General features: G+C 49.9%; 7 protein-coding genes across 7 annotated transcripts; 2 read left to right on the top strand and 5 right to left on the bottom strand.

Annotated features, from left to right (window-relative positions):
* Window positions 1-764: 764 nt before the first annotated feature.
* Window positions 765-3,415, bottom strand: N7511_010874 (putative glutaminase; the record flags this gene model as incomplete). The annotated part of the gene is made up of 5 exons (XM_057133251.1): window positions 765-1,391; window positions 1,445-1,575; window positions 1,628-2,636; window positions 2,695-3,100; window positions 3,150-3,415. 5 exons carry the CDS (start codon window positions 3,413-3,415, stop codon window positions 765-767), a joined length of 2,439 nt encoding a protein of 812 aa, XP_056981239.1.
* A 1,571-nt stretch (window positions 3,416-4,986) lies between these two features.
* On the top strand, window positions 4,987-6,129 carry N7511_010873 (uncharacterized protein; the record flags this gene model as incomplete). Its single annotated transcript, XM_057133250.1, has 3 exons — window positions 4,987-5,292; window positions 5,372-5,548; window positions 5,605-6,129. The coding sequence occupies 3 exons, from the start codon at window positions 4,987-4,989 to the stop codon at window positions 6,127-6,129; spliced, it is 1,008 nt and encodes a 335-aa protein (XP_056981238.1).
* A 490-nt stretch (window positions 6,130-6,619) lies between these two features.
* Window positions 6,620-8,252, bottom strand: dbp8 (ATP-dependent RNA helicase DBP8; the record flags this gene model as incomplete). The annotated part of the gene is made up of 2 exons (XM_057133249.1): window positions 6,620-7,679; window positions 7,741-8,252. The coding sequence occupies 2 exons, from the start codon at window positions 8,250-8,252 to the stop codon at window positions 6,620-6,622; spliced, it is 1,572 nt and encodes a 523-aa protein (XP_056981237.1).
* Window positions 8,253-8,484: 232 nt separating this feature from the next.
* N7511_010871 (anion exchange family protein) lies at window positions 8,485-10,712 on the bottom strand (the record flags this gene model as incomplete). The annotated part of the gene is made up of 5 exons (XM_057133248.1): window positions 8,485-9,368; window positions 9,420-9,916; window positions 9,974-10,061; window positions 10,120-10,268; window positions 10,333-10,712. The coding sequence occupies 5 exons, from the start codon at window positions 10,710-10,712 to the stop codon at window positions 8,485-8,487; spliced, it is 1,998 nt and encodes a 665-aa protein (XP_056981236.1).
* A 453-nt stretch (window positions 10,713-11,165) lies between these two features.
* bbp (putative zinc knuckle transcription factor/splicing factor MSL5/ZFM1) lies at window positions 11,166-13,358 on the bottom strand (the record flags this gene model as incomplete). Its single annotated transcript, XM_057133247.1, has 7 exons — window positions 11,166-11,762; window positions 11,819-12,030; window positions 12,085-12,193; window positions 12,245-12,468; window positions 12,668-12,885; window positions 12,935-13,154; window positions 13,214-13,358. The coding sequence occupies 7 exons, from the start codon at window positions 13,356-13,358 to the stop codon at window positions 11,166-11,168; spliced, it is 1,725 nt and encodes a 574-aa protein (XP_056981235.1).
* A 618-nt stretch (window positions 13,359-13,976) lies between these two features.
* On the top strand, window positions 13,977-14,833 carry N7511_010869 (glutathione S-transferase family protein; the record flags this gene model as incomplete). Its single annotated transcript, XM_057133246.1, has 3 exons — window positions 13,977-14,056; window positions 14,106-14,159; window positions 14,209-14,833. 3 exons carry the CDS (start codon window positions 13,977-13,979, stop codon window positions 14,831-14,833), a joined length of 759 nt encoding a protein of 252 aa, XP_056981234.1.
* Window positions 14,834-15,310: 477 nt separating this feature from the next.
* N7511_010868 (RTA1 domain-containing protein) lies at window positions 15,311-16,211 on the bottom strand (the record flags this gene model as incomplete). Its single annotated transcript, XM_057133245.1, has 2 exons — window positions 15,311-15,972; window positions 16,046-16,211. 2 exons carry the CDS (start codon window positions 16,209-16,211, stop codon window positions 15,311-15,313), a joined length of 828 nt encoding a protein of 275 aa, XP_056981233.1.
* Window positions 16,212-16,531: the final 320 nt, after the last annotated feature.

The following is a 16,531-nucleotide window of genomic DNA, read 5'->3' as shown; positions in this document are numbered from 1 at the left end:
TCTCGGGATATGCTCCACGATGAATCGGTTTCTGCCACCCGGATCTTCTCCTGTCCCTCTCTCCGTCTATTGAGTATGTGCCTTTGTTTTTTGTGTGTCCTATGCTAGGGAAGAGAATCATGTTCTTTTCTTCTTTCCCATGTGTGTGTGAGTTGAGGGGTGGGGCGGAGGGTTCATTGTGGGTTACCGTTACCGTGTTCTGCTGGATGCATTCAAGAGCCAACTCGGATTTTACTAAGTTTTCTTTTCTTCCATCTCATGGAAAAGAGGTATATCAGAGCGGGTTTTTTATGTGTGTGCTTTACATTTGCCTTGTGTGCAAGCGCGAATTGGATGACTGAATTCGACGGGCCCAATGTAATTTGATTCGATCCAGAAGTCAAACAAAAAATAGGAACGCAAAGAAATCTTCAATTGAACCATGGGACGTGTTTGTTTCTTTATACTTTAATTCGGTTAGTGTTTTGCAAGTTCGTATTTGTTCGACTCAATAGCCTTTCTTGGTTAATGGTAGAGTATAAATTGAACTTGGAACATGAGCGGACCGGAACTGTAATATATTGAACTAGTTCTACCGAGTGTGCTGAGGATATACTCTAGGAAGCTAGGCCTATGTACTAATGATACAACCAAACTATCAAAGTTTGGCTGAAGGTCTGAATGCAAGAAAGACAGGACGTCGTCGAGGGCGATGATCCACCTGCCCACTCTCTCCCCCCCCTCCCCTCCCCACCACAAACCGCCAATTTTATCATATACTTAACCTACAGCTCACCCTCGCGATGACGATGAGCCCAGGGCTCGGTGAACTGTGCCGCCGCAGACTGGGCGTCAGCACTCCAAGTTGCCAAGGTTTCTTCGTCAACGTCATCGAGGAAGGACAACCCAGGCATGGCACGACCACCACAAGCACGTTCCAGAGCGAGGAAAGCGAAGTGGCCACCGATAACCGGCCGAGCAAAGAAGTTAGGGCCAGGGAATCCGCCGTCACCTTCTGTGTTGTGCAGGTCTGTAAATGGTCGATCGGTGGTTGTCTCGTTGACCCAGCGAGCGACGGATTCAAGGATCTCGGAACGCACTGGCTTGGAAGCGACGGCCATGGAAAAGAACTCCCAGTCTGTTTTCGTGTACATGTGACGGCTGTCAAGAGGGAGACCGTACTTCTGACGCACGTAGTGGTACCAGACAGACTGCTTCTGGTAGATGTGGCGTGGCACGAAACCTGGCTTGTCTGTATCGGTGCCCTCGAGATGGAAGCAGAGCTGGGCGTCTGCGTAGAGGTTATAGATGGTCGTCCATGAGCCGTACCAGTCGTAGGCAAGCTTGGCGTGAGAGCCATCTCGAGACATGCCGAATTGTTCCCATTTAGCGATGTAATCATCGGCGATTTCCTGTTTGAAAGTCAGCCTGGCATTCAACAGGTGCATCTTGTACCATTTCATACCTTGAAGTACGAAGCATCCGACTCAAGGCCAGCTACTTCGGCGATCTTGCTCATGGCATTGATACCGACAATACCCTTGAGAGCCAGATTTGTCTGCAGAGCTAACCAGCCGGCAAAATCATCGGTAGAAACTATACAAGTCAGACTTCAACTGAAACGCAAAATCGGGGAAAAAATTCTCACGCTGGTTGGCAGGCTCAAGAGAGAACTCCACCAGATATCCAGTCCACTGCTTCCAAAGACGGTAGCTTCGCTTCACCCACTTCTCTGCCTGGTGCCGGCCGGCTTGACCGCCACCCCATTTACCGTCCTGGTGGGCAATGCCAGAAAGCGTCTGCAAGTTACCAAGAGGGAAGATTCCGGAAGACTCGCTTTCGATGTTCGGCGAAGCTGAACCCTGTGTTGACCAAATGGATGAGGCTGCGGCAGAGTCCTCATACAGAAGCGAATTCACAATACCCAGACCCATGATGAGAATGTTACCACACTCCTCCACCGGCATATATTCATCATTTCCATCAGGATGACCGGTGGCATTAGGGAAGTGTGTGCCCAAGTCGTGCATCGCATACTTGTTAGGGTATTGACCGCTCAGCATGTGCTCGATCAGGGGCTCCAGGAGGTAAGCCAACCACCTGGGGTTGGTGTACAAAAAGAAGGGGAACGCCGGGAAGATAACATCGATGGTCTGGAAATTTCCATTCGAGGAGATCTCCTTCAAGAACAGAATAGGGGAATCCGGGGTTCCCGAAAAGGTGGTTGCACCCATGACTTGGCGAGCGGTTAGGGCAACGATGTCGACGTAGTCATCTGCACCCGACAGGTAGGCATCTTCCGCCACTTGCTGTGAATAGTTGGAAGCCAGGTAGCTAGCTTCAGTGTAGTCCTTATAGTGGAAACTCAAAAGCTGTTCTGTAGTAGGGAACCACGATTCCCACAAGGGTCGCATCATGGTGAGTCCACGAGCTGCCGCATACTGAACGACAGGGACTTGTACAAGAGCAACCGTGAAAGTGACACTATCGGCATAGACCTTTGACTGCTGGCCCAAGCTGAATGTTTTGGAAAATGCAAAAACAGGAGTCCGATCTTGAATAGCTCTGAACGAGTCATCGTTGGCGTTTTGCAGGGAGCCGCTGCTGGCGAATCCACGACGAACATCCACTGCGTCACCGGACTGGTAGTTTACATCCTGAGCTAGAAGTTAGCCCACAGCCTTGACTATACGTTTGATGAGAAACCCGACTTACCGCAGGTCCGGTAAAATGAAGTGTTCCCCATTCGGCACGGTCGCGAGTCTCCGTCAGCTCAAGCTCAGTTTCCCGTTGGACTTGCCATCTCTGAAGATCATAGTTCGACTTCTCGTGTGCAGTCTTCAGCTTGTCCCGGCCCCATTTGATCTTGCTATGGGTATCCCCACTGACCCAACGGCCATCGATATCCATGTAAATATTTACGTCAAGTTCACCCTGAACGTCAATGGTGACATACGAGGCCGGGATCGACTGCCGCAGAGTCGAAGACGGAGTTATTGGGGAAAGGAACGACACGGTGATGTCTATAGGGTCCGCGGAGCCGGTATCAATATGGTATGTTAAGTTGGTTGTGGAGGCATCGTAGTTGTGGCCGAGGTACTCAGGATACTTAATTTTGTAGCTATTGTCTGTTAGCTATGCGTGTAAACTTTGTCCCTTGAAGCTCATACCTTTCCTTCGAGGACAGAGATTCATGCGGCTTGCCTAGCAGAGGATATACCGCACCCTGACTAGGGACTTGGGCCATCAACGAGAGTCCCACCTCCTCTCCGGTATAGAACATCGGCCATTTTTTCCACGGAGCCTCCCTCGCATCACCAAGCCAAGTGCTGAGATAGGGATTCCGCACTATGAGTGGAAGGACAGGCGGAGTCAGCGAGGAAGCAGCGACAGCTGCTGCCTGGCAGGCGACCAAGACGGCTAATGACAGCTGCATGGTCGCAATAAGGGAATGACTGTAACACAGATTTGATGTGTTACGGGTATACAAGATCAAGAGAGTGTTCAGGAGTTGCAGAAACGAAGATGCGGAAGCCAAGGGATGGGGAAGAAATGCGGGGAAGGATCACCTGCTTCAAAGCGTTGTGCTTGGCTGGCTTTGGGAGAAGAATATCAGAGGATGGTCTGACTTAGAGTATACGTATGTTTGGACTTTGATTTCTCCCAATTCCCCTGACTCTTCACCCAAGTTCGCATTTCCTACTCGATGATGTCATGCGGAGAGATAGCTCTTATCACAGCTTCTCCAATATTCTGCATACAACCAGAGGTGTTGAACTAGCCATGGGTACATGGCATTTCACAAGCAGATGAGATTGAGAGGGTGGGATCTTGCTGAAGACTAACAGTTTCTTCGAGAGACAGGCATGTGAGAGCTATGTATCCATGGACTAGACGCGACAGTCACCGACGAACCCATATACAAGTACGAAGTATTTAGATCAAGAGTTTAGTTCAGGCACGCCGAAAATCCATGTATTTTCTTTTGACTACTGCACTAGAGCTATCCTAGGTGACATGGTTCTGGATATTCAATGCCAGGCTCTATTGCGGTAGTGCTATCCTCAGCGATATATCAACTCCTCAGACGATTCAATAACAGCGTGGAGAATCTGGTTTCCATATACTTGGGACAGAATATATGCACTAGGAGGATAAATTGAACTGTTAAAAATGGTAATATATTGTCTCACTAGGAATACTGGCCTCAGATCAGTCAATTTCCGTAACATATAATCTTGGGTCTGCTTGGGATCCTCGAATTTGCCTGACAGTGATCCACGATACAGTCTGATTTGTGTCTTTTAATTGAAACGACACGCCCACCAACTGGAATCTCACGCGATTCAATTGAATAGCCCACTTATGGGGAATTGGCCCCTGTGGACCCGCCAGACACGATGGAGACACTGGACGCGCCCCAGGACGCGGGGCTTGAGGGTATTCGCCTAATTGCGTATCTGAGTAAACATTTCAAAACAGCCCCTAATAGGCAATGAGGCATTGGGCCTAGCAAGGGCATGGAATTGGCTCTGCAAGGCCGAATGTGGTCTTGGTTCTCAGGCGATTAGCACTGGTAAATTGTCACGTACACCACACACTCCTTAGGATGGACATCACATATCATATAATAGACATACGAGCAAATAGGCCAGCATAAAATACCCTAAGAATTGAAGAATTGAGAGGTGAACACTCCAACATAACCAACGCGTGCTGGTGGGTACCAAGTCCGTGCTCTATACAAGCTAGTAAGGTATCGGGGACTATACGCGATCGACGCGCCCGTTTTTCTTCTTGAACATTTCTCTCTCTCTTCACCTTCTCTTTGCATATCTGGTTCGCATTCCAATTGCCTGGTATACTTGCATATCACGATACGTTCCTCCGCAGAGCCAATCTCGGACGCCCAACCCCGTGGACCACTCTTCTCTCTCGCCTCACACCTATCTCCTCAAACCTCCACCCTCCACCCTCAACCCTGAACCCTAAGTCAAAACCTCCACGATGAACACAACTGCACAATATAGTCCTGTCAAGGACGGCCGGCGGATCCTGGGTGAAAAAGACTCCAACGCGTGTCTCTCCCCCGCGCCACAGGCCAAACAGTCATTCCCAGTCACAGGAACACCCGTGAAACGAATGTCAACAATGCTGTCTCCCAAGAAGCTCCTCCCCTCTCCCATATTTGCAGGCCAAAAACGGACAAGAGACCAAGTGGACGAGGCCGGAGAGAACATCGGACACGTGCATGCACGGGGGTTCTCTCCGCAGCGCGCCCCCTCCGCTGCCCAGGAGGATATGCAATGCCAGGTAAGCGCTGAAATGCAGATGCACAGCAGAAATCTCCGGAACGATCAGCCTCAAGCTAACCATATAACGCGCCGAACAGCTCAGAAAAACACCCGACGCGATGGACATCCAAACACCACAAAACTCCCAACCCGAACGTGACCAGACACAAGACCAAATGGAAACATACCAAGCACCTGTCATGCCTCATACCCCCGAGGAAGAAACGCGTAACGTCCCCGAAGACCCAGACGCGCGCAAAATGTTCATCCAAGAAGTATGCAAAAAGCAGAACCACCCGCAATCCACGTGCAGATCTAACAATTGGCCCAGAAAGCAAGCCTCCTACGAAACAGACTACAAAGTGCAATGCGCAATGTGACAGACCACCAATTCGACCGACGCGTCTCCGAGCTAGAAGCCCATAGTCGGAAATGCCCGCGCCTTTCCCTCTCCGTCCTTTCCACACCCCCACTCTCATCCCGCAAACAGTTCACATCGTCTCAAATGAAGACACCCAGAGTTGCTTCTTCTGGATTCAGTTCGACTCCTTCACATGATACGCCGGATCTCCCAGCTCGACCGTCACTTTTGTCTTCGAGCGTTCCCCAACACCGCGCTAAGAGTCATGGCCAACATACTCCCCCCAATGCCCTTGGCTCACCGATGCAGCTGAGTAGTCCTCCTGCTACGGTGATTCGTCGTGAGAGGGAGCGGGAGTCGAGCATGGGACCGAGAGCGGAGCTTGGGATTGAGAATGTCATGACGCCGTCACAGCGGGGTGATGCTGTCGATGGGCTGCTCAAGCTGATGAGCACGACGGATCGGAATCACAGTTCGGATTCTTGGACCGGATGATATAATCATCTGAGAGCGTTGATGGATGCTCGCCGCAGATAGTCGATCCAAACGAAATCAGTTGGCGTTATACACAAGCAACCCGAGGCTCCTTCGGAACTGTGGAATGACAATGTACAGGGCCATGCAGCCAGTATATCAAGACTTGGCTGCTATAGCGCCGAGCCTTGATATTATAGCGGGGAGGAGGTTTTTCTTTTCCATTTTGGAAATGCAGTATTCTTAGAATAATCAGTCTATGCACTGCAATCAATGATACCATATACTGTATACACCATTGCCCGGTCTAGTACACAATGCAATGAGACATGCCACGTTGTGTTTCAGCAAGGAATGTCGATTATCAGATCGACACGATAAGATGAACGTGGTCATGCAAGATGACGGAAGAATAAAACCAGACCGCTAAATAAATCAATTGATGCAAGATTGATATCCAAATTAAGTCCAAGTCTAAGTCTTAAGACAGTTTTTGAGCTTCAGCAAACCCTCAACGGACCTTCTTAAGCTTATTCCTCTTCCGACCCAGAATATCACGGCCCTCGTCAATCTCACCAGCAGCCTCACGCTTAGCAGACCCAACGTCCTTGAGGACCCCAGTCCGAACAACTCGGCTCTCAATACTGACACCCTCCTCCTCCCACTCAACCATCGGACGCCCAACGCGCGCCTCAATAGCAAGCACAAGCTCGACATCACGCTGCCCAACAAGCGTAACCGCCTCACCACTCCGGCCCGCACGAGCCGTACGACCAACACGGTGGACGTAGTCATCCGGGTTGCGCGGCACGTCAAAGTTGACAACGAGGCTTACAGCGGGGATATCGAGACCACGAGATGCAACGTCCGTAGCGACGAGGACACGCGCGGCAGTCGCGCGGAACCGGCCCAGGTTGGCTGTCCGCTCAGACTGGGGGAGGATACTGTGCAAGGAGGTGACGCGGTGACCGAGGCGGCGGAGGGTACGCTCTAAGACATCGCATGTGTTGGTGTGATTGCAGAAGACGATGACGGGTTTGGAGATGTTTTCTTCTGTGGAGAGGAGGACGTGGAGGAAGGCTTCGCGGTGCGTCATCGGGACCTTCAGGTAGGATTGTTTGAGGGTTGGGGGGATTTTGCCTTGGTTTTCGGTGCCGATTTCCGTGGCGAAGATTGGGGGCTTGTCGCCGGCTGGTGGCATGTCCTTTAATAGGCGCACTTCGGCTGTCATCGTTGCTGTGAAGAGGAGGGTTTGGCGGTCGGTTGTTGGGGGGAGTGCTGCTAGGCAGGTTTCTACGTCTGGGAGCTGGCTTCCCTTTCCGCTGGCAAGGAGTCTGTCTGCTTCGTCAAGCACGACCATTTTCACGCGCCGGAGTCCGGCGATTGTGTCTTCGCCGGATGTTTTGATGTGGTCTGCCAGTCGACCTGGGGTGGAAATCACGACGTGAGGTCGGTTTGCGAGCGCGATGGCTTGCTGCCGCATGTCGGTGCCTCCGGTGATGAGGATGGGCTTCATACTTTGCGGGGCGGAGACAGCCTTGAATTGTTCAAAGATCTGGAGCGCAAGCTCACTATAGAACGTCAGCATTTGTATACAGTCTCAAAGATTGGGTTCAGGATAGCGAAACATACCGAGTAGGGGTAAGCACCAACGCGAAGATTCCAAAGGGATTCTTCGCCCATTGTTGCATGATGGGAACCGCAAAAGCCATAGTCTTTCCGGATCCAGTTCGACTGCCACCAATGCAATCCCTCCCCTTGAGAATCTCAGGAATACACGCCTTCTGAATAGCAGTAGGCCGCTTGATAGCCATATTTTTCAACGAGCTAACAAGCCATGGGGCAACATCCAAAGCAGCAAAAGTAGACACTTCACTCTCTCGACCGAGCGCAATCGCATCGGCAATAGTAACCGGTTCCTCCTCTTCAGGTTCAGCGTTTGGGTCGACCTCGCCCTTCTTCTTAATACGGGAGACAGAGGGAAGCGGTGCAGGTGCGACATACGAGTCGTTTGAGGCGTTTGAGGACGTTGAGAGACGACGACGCTTTGGCGCGCGGGCTTCGACATCGGCTTGTTCCATGTCGACGTTATCGGATGCATACGAGTCCTCGGACTGAAGCTGTTCCTCGATCGGGGCTGCCATCGTTGTTTGTGACTCGTCGATAGGCAAAATAATTTTGTGGCAGAAAAGTTATCTCCAATAAGCGGTGGAGACCGTGAAGATCTGCCTGCGTCACGTGCATCTATAGATCTTGATTATTTTGAACTGGATCATATTTTGAACTGATATATTATTGATTTCCAACCGGTTTGAAGCCAGCAGAGTTGATTACTGAATTTTCACTTTTGTTCTAGTTCGACTGTAAAAGAAACATTCAGTCATCCCTGGTAGTAGTGCTTCTCCGACGCGAAATTCGAGTGGGAAGCTCATACGCCTCTCCACGCTCCAAATCATTATCCTCAACAGCCGAGTCAGAAGACGTCGAGTGACGGCTTCCCAAGATTCCGTCACCTCCACTAGAAGACCCATTTGCTCCACTAGCCACCGCCTCATTGGAATCATCTTCAAGACCATGAGTACCGCCCACGCTTTCCATAGTAAACGGACTAGCAGTGGGACCGTCGAGGGCAGCAAGCTCTTCCCGAGTAAACCACTTAGGCAAAAGGAACGACCGAACAGGGATGAGGAGCAGAATGATAACAGGAAACCCGATGGCAGCGATAGTTTGGGTGATAGCGAAAGTAGCACCAAAGCCGACCAATTCAAGAAGGACGAAAGCCCAGATCGCTACACGGCGCTCAATCCGCTTAAGAGGATTTGAAGCAGGTGTGAACTTCTTGTCTTGGGCGAGGAATATCAATTTCTGTGTAATGCCGTTGCCCTGCAGAGCTTGGACTCCCATGACGAAGAAGAGACCAGCCATGACGCCCTGCGGAATCAGGTGAAGGACGATGAGTAATGGACCGGTCATTGTGCCTAGAGTCAAAAGCCCCTGAGCAAAATTACTGACTCGTTGCTCGACGACGTGATCTGTTATCCGGATTGCTTTGCCTTTGTTTGTGTCGTCTTCGTCTGCGACTTGGCGGGTGACGCATAGAGCGGCTGTGTGGAAAGGTGCTTGCGGGATTAGACCGTTCGGGAAAGGAATTCCCAGCAGACCAGCTACGAATGTTGTGAGGCCGAGAAGCCAGAGATCCCAATGGAAGCCGGCTGGCTTTCTCAGAGGGAACTCAGTTCCTTGGGCAATGAGAGAAGAGACTGTGATCAAATTAGCCATTGCAGATACGAGGATGGATTGATAGGGCATACCATTGTGATCGAAGTAGAAGAGAATAGTAAGAAGCACTGCGAATGGAATAGCGAGGAAAATATCACCAACGTCGATATCCCAGAATCGCACCAGCCATGAACGATCGAGAGTAGGGAAAAAGGCCTTGCTGGTAGGAAGCGTAGCTACGTCAACGTCTCTCATGTGGCCAATATGAATGAAGCCAGTGAAGAAGATGATGGTCAGAGGGGTGCCATAGTCCTCCAGGAACTTCCGAATGAATCGCTTGAACAGATTGCTGTTGCCCAATTCTCCACATATCCATGCACTCATCAAGACGAGTAGTGCGACCATGATGGCCAGGTATGCAGATGTTTCTCCTACAGAGCCCCATTGCCTGGTGAGGACTTGGATACCTTTCTGGAGATAGATACAAGCAACGTAAAAGCCAAAGATGTCGCACGAAAATCGGGTGACGTAGGTCAATGCGTTGCAGGAATTGGTGATAGCCAGAATCCAGTGCATAATCAACGACCAACTAGGTTGCATGTCAGCTAAGCTGGGCCTTGAGTGAGAACATGATGGTTGAACTCACATGCCAATCCAACACATAAAAGCGAGATAAGGAGTTCCTCGGGGGGCAATGATGTCGTAAACAGTATAGTTGAACACAGTGATGGGGCCTAAAACCCGTCAGCTTCAGGCCGTAGTACTTCGATTAAAAGAAGAAAACAAACTCACCAGTGACACCCACAATAACCAACGGCTGCGCTGCAAACAGGGAGAAAACAATAGCCCCAAGAACAGACGCAAGTAGGACCTCATTTACCCCATAGCTCTGACTCGTCTTCTCAAACATATCCAAAGAGAAAGCCAAAGCAGGTAAAATGCTACACAAGAGCGTAAGCAATCAAATAACTCACAATGCATTGAAAAAAGCAGAGAAGACCATACTTAGCAAAATACATATAAACCGTCGCAGGGATAACGCGATAATCCCACGCATCAGTCCAATCACTCCAATAATACGGTGCGCGGCGCTTCAAATCATTGACCATACCCCGGAACAAATGGACATGCCACCATTTCGACTTGGCTGAGTGCGCCGAAGTTGCAGTCGATGTATGGCGCTGCGAGTCCTCTGGTACCGCATGCTGCTGTTCCTCCGCCGTCTGGGCGAATTCGCGCGCTGATGCGTGGTTTGATCTTCCGGACCGTATTGAGCGCACAGAGGATAGACGCTGGGACTGCCAGGAAGGTTTCCGCTGGGCGGAGGCGGAAGTGTGCATGTTTGGCCCGGGCAGAGAGAAGTCTCCGTGCGAGGATCCTTGCATATGCAATGTTTTGATGAAATTAATAGGTCAATGCGAGCGGCATGTGGGTAGTCAGCACCGAAGCCGTGGAATATTTCAAGGCGAAACTTAAAGCGCAATCGAGGTGTAATTGATTTTGCGGAGAAAAAGACTGGGAGCTGATGAAGCCAAGGCCAAGAGTGGGGCCTGGGGCAGCTGTCTTGTTCTACTTGGGACTCGTTATGTTCAACGGTGACAGGCTACTTCTTAGACGACTTTGTACGGAAAAATAACTATATGAAGCAGTACTTGTGATAAATTAGAAGAATTAGTCAACTGAGGTAAAAATAGCCAAGTATCAATAGCTGTTTTGGTGGCTCCTTAATTGCAAGAAGCAGCGGGCATTTCAGTCCAATCGTATTACTTGAATTGCGTTTTTTTTTTGTGAATCATGTGAACGACTATGGCGCAAGTACATAGAGCATCGGGACTTGCTCAAGCGGGGGGAGGAGGTGGGGGAGGCTGGTCACTGGGCGGAGGAGGTGGTGGAGCGTCACCAGGAGGCGGCGGGGGTGGAGGGCTGCCAGCAGCTCCATAGTACATGGGAGCCATTCCAGGAGGAGGTGGGGGAGCGCTCATACCAGGGGCAGCAGCACCAGGAGCTCCCATACCAGGAGGAGCAGCGGGATAAGAACCGTATCCGCCGTATCCGTAGGCAGGCTGGCCTCCAGGAGGCGCCGGCTGCTGCCAAGGGTTGGCCGCCGCGGGAGCAGTACCAGGAGCAGCATATCCACCCTGAGCTTGGTACCCATAGTCGCGGTTCTGTGCCCAAGGTGCAGGGGCACCCTGGCTCTGACCTCCATAATCGTCGCGAGAGCCATAGTCGCCACGGGATCCGCCGTAATCGTCGCGGCGGCTGTCGCGGCCTCTTTGTTGCCAGGGAGCCACATCACTCTGGGCGGGGGGTCCACGCTGCTGCCAGGGCTTCGCATCGCGATCGTCAGGGTAGCCACCCTGTTCGGGACCAGCTTCAATGCGACGAGGCTGGAACTCGCCACCACCTGCACCACCAGAGAGTTCGTTCATGAGTTGCTAGGGATAATGTCAGTACCATACGTGATATAGTAGAGGATCGAAAAAAAACTTACCTCCATCTCACGGTCCACAGCATCGCCAGTGCCACCGACACGGGGAGCGCCACGTCTGTCCGTGCCAGGGCCGTTGCGCCAGTCACTGCCGCGCTGGCGGTCAGGACAATCACGAGCCATGTGGCCTGCGTTGCCACAAACACGACAAATGATGTTGGCAGTGAAGTTACGCTGCTCAGGGCAGTCGTACTTGCGGTGTCCGATTTGACCACCTATATTATGGTTAATATCATGTGTGAAAGAGAGCCCATGTAGATTCAACTTACAGTTCTGGCAAGCCTGGTTCTCGTCGTCTCGAAGAGTACCGTTCAGAGCAGCAAGCTCACGCAGTTGGTTGCGTTTCAGCTCGTTCTGGCCTTCGGGGATGGAGGCAGCCTAACAAAGAAATCAATATCGAAATTAAATGACAGAATGGAAAGGACTCACTGTTTCAATGACATTGTGCACAAGCTTCTTAGCCTTGTTGACCTTTTCTTCGGTATCGGCCATGATCAGGCAGTGTAGATCTTCTTCCTGGTTGCTACCGTGAGCAGCATCAGATCGGCCCTTTCCTTCCTTGACGGAACCTTTGCCTCGAATGGCAATTTTGGCACCAGACTCGGTTTCCATCTTCTTCAAGGTGTTTCCACGAGGTCCTATGAGTAAGCCAACTGTAGAAAGGTAGCAAAGAAAGCTGAGTGTTAGTGATCAGGTAATTTTTAAATCAATGTGCAGCATCAAGCACCAAGGTTTAGCAAGAAACGAGTTGAGGACATTCAAAGAGATATGTCATGTCAACTCGAGTCGAGCAGGGACTCATGACAGACACGATGGAAGGATGGTTAGGAGTTAGAGGGTTAGTTATCATACTGAAGTTAATTTCTGGATAGTCATTCACTGGAACGTAGACCTTCTCTTGGGTCTTGGTCGGGCGTCTGTAGTCAGAGGGCGGGTTGTAGTTAGGAATGGTCTTCATGGCCTTCTCGACCAGCTTGTGACGCTCATCCTCGAGTCGCTTGCGGTAGCGGTATTCACGAGTGTTTACACGTCTACCGAAGTTGTCGTACTGGGGAGGGGGCGAAGGAGATCTGCAATAGAGGTTAGAGAATTGGCAAGGATGTAGGATAAAAAACATACCTGTCACCATCAGCCGGGACCACATCGTTAATCCGAAGCTTCTGGCTGATCTCCTCAATACGAAGGTGAAGCGTGTAGGCCTCCAGCTGCTCGCTAGTGAAGTTTGCCATAATCATGGTAGGCAGGCCCATCAGGCCAGCAGCCTTGTTCTCTTGCTGGTCACCCCAGCGATTGCGCTTCTTGCGCCTCTTGGAGCCATCAGCGGCCAGAGGAGGATCCGCTAAAGAACGAAGTATGAGTATATATGCGCTTTCGAGAATGCAAATGGGGTAAACTTACCACGAACAGGGCTGCGACCGCGCTTAGGGCCGTCAAACGAAGGGGTCGCAGTGCGCGAGTCCTCCTCTTCGTCATCAGCCCCCATGCGCCGCTTCCCCAGCGGGATATTGTTGGAGCCAGTGATGCCTTGATTGCGCCAAGCCATGACTGTCTTGATAAGAAAATGTAGGATTAGTGATGCGAAGATAGGAAGTCCAAGGAGACTTCTTTCGGTCTTGTAAAAGTGGCCGTCCACGTGATGGCAGATGCTGGGCGGTGTCAAGTTCACCGCCGAGGATTCCGAGGATATACAGCCTTACTCACCGCTCTAACAGTCACTTTCTGCTGTGGATTCAGAGCCAGAGCAAGACTTATTTGACATAAGACTGATTGATGCTTTGCCAGCAAAGTTTTGGAGCACAACTTCTTCTCACTTTAAAACGCGCATTCTATGAGGAAAACTAGAAGTGAGATGATGAATTTCACGTTCTCCAAGGGCTATCTAGAACTTCTTCAAGTCACCTGCGTTACAGCTTATAACTCCGACCCTGTCAGATCATTGTTTTATGTCCAGAGTAGGGGATTGTTCTATGCAAGCTCATCTCATTATAAATACTGTATGACCTTATAAATGCAAATAAGTCGATTATTCAACAAGCTCCGGTGTCTCGGGATGTTTCCATGAGCTTATAAATCCGCGATGTGGGGAGCTCCAGGGCCGTACTTAAACCCCTCACGGGCTTCTTCTGAGCCTCACCACTTTGAGTTACAATAATCAGTCACCATGAGTCAACCAAACATTACCTTATACACGGCCCAGACCCCCAATGGCATCAAGATCTCCATGGCACTAGAGGAACTTGGGTATAGTAGCTTCATCTCCACGTTGAAACTAGTTCTGACTTGTCTACAGCTTGCCATACAAGGTCGAGAAGATCGATATCTCCAAGAATACCCAGAAGGAAGAGTGTGTAGTAACACCTTGCAATAATGTACAATTTCTAACACTCGTGCAGCTGGTTCCTCAAGATTAACCCCAACGGCCGTATCCCAGCATTGACAGACACCTTCAGCGACGGCCAGCAGATCAATCTATTCGAGTCTGGCAGCATCCTCCAGTATCTAGCAGAACAATATGACCACGACCACAAGATCTCTTACCCCAAGGGCACCCGTGAATACTACGAAGTGAACAACTGGCTATTCTTCCAGAATGCAGGTCTAGGCCCAATGCAAGGCCAAGCCAACCACTTCTCACGATATGCGCCAGAACACATTGAGTACGGTGTGAACCGCTACGTCAATGAGTCGCGCCGACTGTACGGCGTATTGGATAAGCACCTTGCTCAGTCAAAGTCCGGATTCATTGTTGGTGATCACATCTCCATTGCTGATATCACACACTGGGGATGGATTGCTGCTGCTGGCTGGGCTGGTATTGATATTGAGGAGTTCCCGCATGTGAAGGCGTGGGAGGAGCGAATTGTCCAGCGACCTGCCATGGAAAAGGGTCGCCATGTTCCTTCTCCTCACACCATTAAGGATCTCATCAAGGACAAAGCTTCCATGGATAAGCACGCTGCTGATGCTAGGTCTTGGATCCAGCAGGGAATGAAGGACGATGCCAAAAGCAAGGTTTAGATACGTTTATGTCACCGCAATTAAGTAAAACAATGAGACGTCTAAATTTACTTTGGCATGATAGGATCGGGGCTAGACAAGATGCGACTCATTTAGATGTAAATTCCAATACCCAAAAAGCGCTAAAATGCCGCTAGTTGATTAATGCCCCAAGGGAGGGGGAGGGGGATACGTAGGTGGTCTTTTATTTCTACTCTTTTCTAACAATATAGAGAATCCGATCATATTGACAGCTACTATTGGAATTAGCCTTCAAAGTGGGTTTCCCATTGATTCCGAGCTACAAAGCTCATAGCCGCTTTCACCCCCTATTCTCATTTTCACATGTACACCACTTATGAGCAAGATTCAGCTAAGAACAATCAATAATTATGATAAAAGGAATCAAATGTGCTAGTACTCAAAGGAAGGACACAAAAAAATCGAGGACGCCATATAGACATAGAAAACACGGTAAGTATCAACCCCCTAAACACATTAAACCGTAGTATAGCTTTGCGCAAGCGGTATACCTCTATCAGGACCGTAATCCAGACTCAACTGATCAGGATACCAAACAAAAAAGATGACCATCACGATCGCCATGGGCACACTATCAAAAATGTAAAGCGTCCACTCATGCATCAGAGGATACCCATCGTTACCCATAACATATTCAACAATCCGGAAAATTGATCGAATCAAAATCAACCCACTGACAGCATAAAGCATATTTAACGATTGCTTCCAAGGAACTCCAGGCTTGACACATTCAGATGTAGGCGATCGACGAAGCCGTCTAGCAAAGACAATGGCCGTCACCCAGAACAGCGTGAAAGAAACCAATTGAATTGCCAATCCGCCGACCACGCATACTTTCGCCCATTGTGGATATCCCAGTATGGACAAAGAAGAGGAATTGCCTTGGACGACGAAAGATAGGACATCTCCCCAAACAAAGGTTTTCGTAAGGCGTGATACTCGGATTGGCGAGAGGTGCTCGCCTTGCACACGGCGGATTACACGACCGAGGGTCATGTAGATTGTTGCGGCAAAGAGGGTTGGGCTGAGAAGAAGGAAGATGCTCGCGACGATGTAAGGTCCCATTGTTGTTGTATTGTTGTGTGCAACACAGCGGCCTATATAGCCGATGATTTGAACTGTAATAGTGGTCAAATTAGTGATTGTCCTTGTGGTGTAGACAAAATTCAATAAGTGAGGAAGCCCACGTACAAAATCCTCCAATGGTGAATGATATACAGAACCATGTTCGCGCTGTAATCATCTTCCATGTGTGAAGCCCCGTAAGAGCCAGAAATATAAGCATGAAGATCACCGCTGCAGGTATTGAGGGCACATAGTCCCAGAATTGATAGCCACGGGACACGAGCTGATTCATGTTGAGGGTGTGTGTGCCGCTAAGAAGAAGTCGAGGGTTGTGAGTTTATGGTTGATCTGATCTTCTGGAAAAGTATTGATTCCTTTATAAAACATTAAGCACTCCCTATGAAACAGAAACAATCCTTTTTTTAGTTTTTTAGTCTTTAATGGATCGTGGTACAGATACGCGTATAGAGATAGCCCACATATATATGATCCCGAGCCAATGAAAAGTCATAAAGGTAATGAGCTAATCCTAGATAGGAACCAGACCCGACGATCTAGTTCTATACGCGCATTTCTAGGTGGAAGGAAATAGTGGCAAAACAAGGGTTGCAA

Source organism: Penicillium nucicola (genome assembly GCF_028828085.1).
Source record: "Penicillium nucicola strain IBT 29836 chromosome Unknown utg000010l, whole genome shotgun sequence".
In the NCBI taxonomy this organism is placed as follows: domain Eukaryota; kingdom Fungi; phylum Ascomycota; class Eurotiomycetes; order Eurotiales; family Aspergillaceae; genus Penicillium; species Penicillium nucicola.
Note: the sequence above shows the minus strand (reverse complement) of the source record. Positions and strands in the feature narration are given on the sequence as shown.